Source organism: Fulmarus glacialis, unplaced genomic scaffold (genome assembly GCF_000690835.1).
Source record: "Fulmarus glacialis isolate BGI_N327 unplaced genomic scaffold, ASM69083v1 scaffold50660, whole genome shotgun sequence".
NCBI lineage: Eukaryota > Metazoa > Chordata > Aves > Procellariiformes > Procellariidae > Fulmarus > Fulmarus glacialis.
Window position 1 is genome coordinate 1 of NW_009189251.1, and position 8564 is coordinate 8564.

General features: G+C 35.9%; 1 protein-coding gene across 1 annotated transcript; it reads left to right on the forward strand.

The window, feature by feature from the left end:
* Positions 1-786: 786 nt before the first annotated feature.
* DNTTIP2 (deoxynucleotidyltransferase, terminal, interacting protein 2) lies at positions 787-8297 on the forward strand. Its single transcript, XM_009581300.1, has 6 exons — positions 787-2507; positions 4020-4155; positions 4841-4936; positions 5312-5476; positions 6617-6726; positions 8204-8297. The coding sequence occupies exons 1-6, from the start codon at positions 787-789 to the stop codon at positions 8295-8297; spliced, it is 2322 nt and encodes a 773-aa protein (XP_009579595.1).
* The last annotated feature ends 267 nt before the right edge of the window (positions 8298-8564 follow it).

The following is an 8564-nucleotide window of genomic DNA, read 5'->3' on the forward strand; positions in this document are numbered from 1 at the left end:
GGGCTTGCAGCCGTCGTAGGTTAAGTCATTTAACGTTGCGAGTTAAAGGTTAGGGTATTATTTTTTTTTCCTTTGCACTGCAGTTATTTTAGCATTTGTCTGTGGGTTTTCTACTAGACGTGCAAATGCTTGCGTAAATACTGATCGTTTAGGTAGCATTGTTTATGTTGATCCAATATGGTTCCGTATTTGGGGAAGATCGTGCTGTTGCAGAGTGTTTTTTTGTTTCCATAATTTTGAATTGCCTTCGAGGTAACTTAAAAATATCGTTAAAGAAGCAGATAATACCTAGTGTCGCAGTTGCTGTGAGGCCAGTCTGTTCCTAAAACTGCTAAAATTGGTTATGGAAGCCATTTTGGGGCACATTCTGCCAGTTGCTAGGCTTCAGTGTTTCATAGTTGAGCAAATCTTTGAATGTTTCTGAACATCGCTTCTGGATTTGCTTCCCATGACAGCTCGCCAGAACTTTTTAGAATTAGAAGATATTTGTTTATATTTCTTAATGTGTTTGTTTATATTTCTTAATGGATGTGTGTGGTTCTTCTGCCTTGACCAAAAGACAGTAGACAAATAGATAAGCAAGGGATGGTTTGTTAACACTTCTTCCACGTAGACAGGGCTACACAGAGACACATAATATGTTGTCAGCTTGAGTAGATTTGTTTAAAAAGATCGTTAGTGATTTGTATAGCATCCTTTTTACGGGGTTATTTTATCTGTCAGTAGCACACTTTTTTTTTACTCCTTTTTTAGATGGCATCTGCTGAAATTAATATTCCTGTGTCTATGAGGATGACTAGAAGAAGAACTAAATCAATTCGTAAGCCAGAGGCAAATCAGGAATCTCGGTTTGAAGAGGTGGAACATGCAGAAACAAAGTCAGATGTCAGTGATAGCTTAGAGATGCAAATTATTAGAAATGAGAACACAATTGTTCATTCAGCACAATCAGTTGCTGAACCACAAGCTGATGGGGATGTGTCAGAAACAGAATCAAACTGCTCTGCTGTGTCTGTTCTTCAGACACCTTTGTTTGTAAGAGTAACAAGAAGACGACAAATTGTAGTTCCTTATCAACTGGATTCTCCTGACAAAAAAAAACATGACAAGACAGCTTTTCTAAATAAGTTAAGCAGGATTCTGGATGAAGATGATATCTCTGAAGCTGAGTCTTGTTCCTCTGCTGTTTCTGGTGTCCAGATGCCTAATGTTACCAGAACTACAAGAAGCAAGCAAAGCAAAAAGAAGTTGCAGCCAGATACAGTTCATGAAGCCCAGAGTGAAGATATTTCTGATGCGGAGTCATGCTGCGTAAGTTCTCATATGGAACCGTCCATCACTACCAAACGAATTACTAGGAGCATGCAAATGAAATCACAAGCAGAAAATACTAAGCAGACTGAGAAGGGAATCAGAATTGTTTCAGAAGGTGAGAATTTAATTGAGGACACTATTAAATCTGAGCCAGTAATAATTTCTGATTCTAGACCTGCTGCAGAACTTGTCTCTGACACAGAAGTTGCTTCCTCTGTCACTGAGGATAATAGAGAACCCAATTTACCTAAAAGCAAATGTTCTTCCAAATCTGCCAATAGAATGCGGAGTGAAGACGTGAAAGAAGAGGTTTTGAATGATGTGACACCCAGCAGTCTTACAAAAATGACTGAATGTGACACTGAATCGCCTGGAAAAAAAGCAATAAAAAATACACAGTCTGTTGGGGTAGATGATTCAGAGGAGCTATGTGGCCAAATACAAGAACAACACAGTAAAATACCTGTGAGGGAGGGGAAATTGGAGCGTATGGATCTTTGTTTGACTGATTGCATGAGTCCCAAACAATTTTTAGAATCCCAAGGGCAAATAACACCAAATGAAAGTAAAAAAATTACAGAATGTGAAAGAGCAAATGCTGAGGCAGATGCACAGCAGTCTTTCACCCATGCAGGTAAATTAAGAAAGGGTGAGCAAGCTAGTGCAGTAAGCAGCCCACAAAAGGACATAGCTGTTGCACAAAGAACTTACAGCGTTGGTAGATGCAGGATGCTTGAAATCGGTGTGGACAGTGGTGAAGACCAAACAGGAGAATATGCTGAATCTGTATCCCAGAGCAGTGAAAGATCAAGCAGTGGAAACAATTCTGTTGTATTGTTTCTGAGCAAAGATGAAAGTGATGAATCTGAAAATAGTGATGTGGCAGACATAGATACAGTTGAAGAGAATCTGTGTTATAAAGAGGAAGATGAGAGGACTCCTTCCCTCAAAAAATCTTTAAAAAACAGTTCACTGCATGCTGAAGGGCTTTTTGTAATTGATACTGAGCCTGGCATGAGTTCTAGCCAAAAGTATTATCTAGATCAGGTAGACCAAGATAGTGATGCTGAAAGTAAGCATGAAGGAAGTGAAAAAGATGAAGAATCCTCAGATCTGGAAGAGGCTGAAGAGGAATTGATAGATGAAGATGAGAAAGATGAAGATGATGATTTGTTGAAAAATAAGATTGATGTGTAAGTATCTTTTTGGGAATAACTAAAGAATCTGCATTTCATTCAAGCATATGCATAGGATGTGTACATTAAGTGCTAAATGATGTGGAATAAATGAGGGAGTAGTCTCATCACATAAGTCATATTGATGTGGAAAGTGGGGTTGCACAGATTATAAAACACAAATATGGTCCATAAATTCAGGGTTTGAGTTTTTTTCAGTTTTGTGTATAGCGGAACAGAACTGTGAAATACTTAGGCATCTGGAGGCCTTGTATGTGTTTGGCTTAAGAAACAAAATGTGAAACTGGGTTAAACTGGTCAGGCTGACTTAATTGCTTGTTCAGGTCACAGTTTTCTTAATTGTTGATTTTTTATTTTGGATATAAATAACAAAAAGTCCAGTAAATTCCTTACACATTGCCTAATTAGATCATGCTTTTTAATCCTAAACAGTCGCATATACTTATATGTTTTCAGTTCTTGTTGTGCTGTGGGATGGTGACACTTCAAGTGAAATCAGCCCAGCATAGAATCATAGAATAATTTAGGTTGGATGAGACCGCTTGAGCTCTTGTAGTCCAACTCCTGCTAAAATCCCTTTATATGCTTCATATGTTTAAAGCATAAACTCTTTAATATTATCTTAATACTTACGATAAATCAGTCTTAATCTTCTAAAAACTTTCAGGTAGGCCAGAAGTCTTACAAAAATTTAGCCAAACATTCAATGTAAAGGCATTATAGAAGATTAGTCGCAGTTTAATAGATGGGCTTGTATTAATAAGCATTCAAGCTACAATAAATATCTGTTGTACATCTTCAGATACTACCATATTTCTCCATAATACTTTATAGCTTTTAAGCATTCTTGTAATCAAAAACCTCCTTTGGAGTCAGCCATCATACATTGTTTGTGATACATTCCTTTGGCTGCCTGAATGAAGTAATGAAAAAAATGTGAAACATACTAGCTTTGAAATGTTTAATAACGTTATTCCTAGTACTGTTAGACAGACAAGGACTTAAACATTCCTACGATGAATTCTAGCTTCTTCATGCTTTTGAGTAAGAGTTGGCAATATTTTTACCACCCCTATGTTTGTGCTTTTGTGGATTTTTTTTCCCTTTAGCTAGCAAGCTTCTCAATGTATAGAAGAAGGATGCTGGCCATGAGTTCTTTTGGCAAGGTTAAGCAAATTAAGAATTCAATTTTATAGAAGATAGTAATATCTAAGATAAGAATACAGCATTAGAGTTACTATGAAGGATTTGTGGAAGTGATTCCACAGGTATTGTTCTTTAATAAACGCTCACTTCATATAATGGCATGATTTTTTTTCCCCCCTCATCTTCTGTCACCTCTAAATTACGTATTTCTTCTGGATACCCAGACTTAAAATCATTGCAAAACTAAACCTATATGGGAAGAATAAGAAAAATACTTTTTCTGTTTATCTTTCTCAGAGGACAGCAGAAAGTTTAGCTGCATTCTTGTTACAATATTCTAATCATTAACTATTTCTCTTCTAGTTTACATCTTTCCAGCAGCATAGATCCTGGTTTGAATATCAAGAAGCTTGGAGGTTTATATATTACTTTTGATGCAAAAAACCAGAAGCCTAGATCAACTGTAATTGAACAACTGAAGGAGAAAAAGAAGGACCAGGTAACGTGTTTACAATTATGCAGTTACTTGTGACTACAGTAACACAAAGATGTTAATTTAATAAGCTTGGTTTACTTGTTTTTAAAGAAGTATCCTGTTTTACGGTTTGCTGAGAACTTCTATTCTTTTTGGCCAAAGTGTGGATTTACATTTGGTTTTAATGGTAAGGATTTAAACATATGTGATGTTTCAGAAACTGAAAAGCAGTGCAAATACCAGCATTAGCTTGTAAAATAAAGTGAAGTTGATTATGCCTGCAGTTTTGCCTAATGGTACACGAGCTGAAGGTCTGCTAACAAGATATTTAGTCCACAGCAAGAATGAATTTCAGTAAATAAAGGTCTGTACTCTCCTAATACGGAATTAGCAGCTGCCCTTTGAGATAAAGGGAATGTGTTATTTTCGTTGAGACTGTTTTCTTAGGCTTATCCATGATAGCCCTCTTTATTCTAGAGCATTTGCTATCTCACGTCTTCCAGAGCTAGCCAACTGCTTTCTGTTGTTGGCCAGGGTTCTGTTTTCAAGATCCCTACTACTTTCCTTGTGGATCGAAGAAGCTCAATTATTGTATTATAATGCTTGCTTAAATTTCTGCATGATTCTTTTAGTAGGTTCTGTAACTATGGTAAAGCAGTAAAATTTGTATCAGTGAAATGACTGTCTAACGTTAAAAAAATTTCTTAAGTTCTTGCAGAAGAGTATAATAACTCCAGATTTTGAAAAAAAGGAATGCGTCCCACCCTTCAGGGAATCACTTCACCAGCTAAAGAAACAGCGCAGGGTAAGTGAAGAGCAACAAAGAGCTCAAATAACAAAACAAGCTTTGGTAGAAAGCCGCATGCTGGCACTGTGTGCATCTACAGGCCTCACTGGAAGTGGAGTGGTGAACTGCAATTTAATGTCTTCCTTGAGCCATCCTGTGAAAAGCCAATATTTTTAGTCACCAGGACAGTGAAGTGAAAGATAATGTGCTCAGATGGTACAAATCTGTCATTAATACAGTGCTGATGAGTTTCTTATTACAAGGGTCATAAAATATGCTTTTTAAAGAGTTATGTTCTAAATGCTTTATCCATCTTTTGGAGGGGAGAGTTCCCTGTTCTATCCTGTCCTAGTTGCTGAATGCAAATGTATTATTCTTGGTATTGCATCCTAGGCAGAGCGAGAGAAAACAACAGGTGATGGTTGGTTTGGTATGAAAGCCCCAGAAATCACAAGTGAACTGAAAAATGATCTTAAAGTTTTGAAGATGAGAGCTTCATTGGACCCTAAGCATTTTTATAAGAAGAATGATAGAGATGGTCTACCCAAGTATTTCCAGGTAAGGAAGCAGCAGAAGGTGGCATTGTACTGCTGAAGTTTTGAACAGCTATTCTTATTCCCTGCCTATTTTGTAGCTAGCCTCTATGTTGATTTAATTTCATAGCTTAATTATTAAAGTATTTTTGATTACTTGGCTGCAATTTACAACTGCTTAACTCTATATTACATATGTGTATATGCTGGGGTTTTTTAATTTCAGCTGATCTCAGTACTGAACAAACATCTGACTTAATCCGGATTCTGAACCCTCAGTGGACTAGATTTTCACTGCTTTTTTAAAGTATTAGCCTTTTTTAACAAGTGTGTAGAAAATAATTAGCACTTACTTTCTTACTAGCTAATAGTTTTAATGGAGACAGTTAGCTTTGTGATCAACCAGAATTTCTGCTGCTGTAGCTCTCAGCTTTGAAGTGGTTTGATAAAGAAAATAATTACTGCAGAGACTATAGAAATAGGCTTCCATCTACTTACGCCTTTTTGAATAGTTAGCATGCTTGAGGAAATTGTTTTCATTTCCCAAAATATTACCGCTTCACTCTAAAGGGTGGGTCTTGTTGTATGTTTTGAAGTTTCTGGGCATAGAAAAACTTAGACGGAAGTATCCCACATAATGAGATCTGCGCAGGTCTGTTTTCACTACATGAAACATACACGCCATGTATCTCCACTACTAACCTGAATCATCAGAACTGGCTAACATGCCAGTTGGAAAAAATGTGATGCATTCCAGGATTAAGCCCTTGTATTAGAGCTGGATTAAGTGCTGTGTAGCCATCTAGCAAAACCACCACAATGACAGAGACAGGAAAGAGTTAAGATGGTCATAAGGGTTTCCTTTCCCTTCTTGGGAGAATGTTTAAAAGTTAAGAACTGGATTTCTTTTATGAATACAAGCATTGATGCAGCAGTCCAGTGTTGAAAACTGTGCAGTCTTAAAGCTCAGGCACTCTGCTGTGCACTAAACAATGAGACAAAAAGTGACTCTGCATACAAAACGTTGCTTAATTTTGATATTTTGCACTTTCTTAAGTTACCATTCTGATCTTCTCTGTAGGTGTCTTTATACTTGTCGCTGAGGATTTAAAAAAAAAAAAAAGGCAAAATAATTAACATCTTGCTGTACATTTCTGTTTTCTAGGTTGGAACCGTGGTTGATTCTCCTATAGACTTTTACCATAGTCGAATCCCTAAGAAACAAAGGAAGAGAACAATTGTTGAAGAGCTGCTTGCGGATTCTGAGTTTAGAAGGTATTTTAAAATGGTTTTGTAATTCTAATATCCTATGTAGGAGAGGAGTATTTTTAACTGTATAACTTTTTTTGATGTTTTTATTCCGCTTATATGGGGTTTTTTATACTTCAAAGAAAACTTTTTTGTCTGTTTTAGCACTTCAGCAGCATTGCCATTGAGAAGATCTAAGGGACAGGGGATAATTAGACTGAGACAGCATATTTTTTTATCTTCATAAAAGGGTTTTATCCAACTTGGGTCATGGCTATTGGCAGCCACTCCTAAAATAATGTCAGTGTTAAAGAGATATCATATCAACCCTATTCTGGTTCACTTCTAAAATAAGTGTCTGCACAGGTTCACACTAAAAAACAAGGGCTCTGAATGAGTGATTTATGCCTATGCATGCACTTTTTTTGTTTTTTAAAGATTGAATAATTTTTCTTGTTATAATTGATAGAAAAGTGCTGACTGTAATTCTATGCAAGTTGAAACGATTTCATTTTATAAGCATGCCATCAGTCTGCCACCTGTCATAGGAATCAAAATTGTGCTAGAAGTCTGTCTTGAAGATTATGATTGGATTAATTAATCTCTGCCTAAACTACAATTTCTGGAGTACATCCCTTAGTTGATCCATTTTGATATTGGTCATTACATGATGTTAATCTGCAGTTCTTTTTTCACATAATGACATGTTTTCTTGGAAGTAGTACATTATTTGGAATTATAATGTTGGGAAGGCAAGTTAGTATAGCTATTTCTTAACTAGTTTTCTGGCTTGACCTGATTTATAAGGTATTTATTAGAAGCTATTTTTAAAAATTAACGTCTTTGAAATTTGATCAGTTAATTTATGTTGTGGCTAATTAAGGGCTTTAACCAGATACTTTAGCATTAGTGCAGATATTTGTCAGGTTTCAGTGTCACAATTAAAAGCCTCAGTACTTCTCAGTATGCAGTGATCTGTTGTGGTGATTGGTACAGGTACCTAAGAATCTGTATTAGAGGAGCTAGCAACTTGTATTCAGTAAGTATATCCTGTTCATTGTTTAGTGTTAATCTCATCTCAGTTTTCAATCTTGAGCAGAGTAAGGTTGATTATCTTGAGTTGGCTGAGAAGGCAGTATAAAAATGGGTATCACTTGTCCATAGTATTGTCAAAATTGATAAGTCTTCCCACTATGAGCAGTAGCAGTGTTCTAGCAAACTGTCCAAAATGTGATTGCATATGCAATGAAGAACCCCCTGGTTATGCCAAAATTAATGATTCTTCAATCAAATTTACTCCCAAAACAAATTTACCTGCATTTATCATTAATCCAAGTGTTGATTTCCCTTTACCTAGATGTAAGTGTATAAAATTAAAGAAATCTGGCTCAGAAAACCTGAGAGAACTCAGTTTGGCAAATTATGTATGTAGAGTACTTTCCATGTTATCTTTTCCTGAACTTTGGTTTACCATGCTTAAAAGTAAATTATCTATTTTGTTCAGATATAATAAAAAGAAGTATCAGGAGATCATGAGTGAAAAAGCAGCTTTTGCAGCAGGGAAGAGGAATCGGAAGAAGAAGAAATTTCACAATTAAGACTTGAAGAAAAATAACAAGCTGGAACAACTTACTTGTTATAAAACTTTTTACAGAATGCTTTGGTTGTGGTGTTTGGTTTTTTTTAAGATTGCAGGTCGTGCAAGTTGAGGTTTAGGGATTTTCTTGCAGTGAGAATTTGGTAGGGAGTTTTATCAAATTATCAGGTATCTAAATTTAAATTAATTTAGATTTAAAAATTCAATTAATTTTTATTTTAAATTAATGTTTATGTAAAAAGATTTGAAAGCATATTGTTAAATCTGA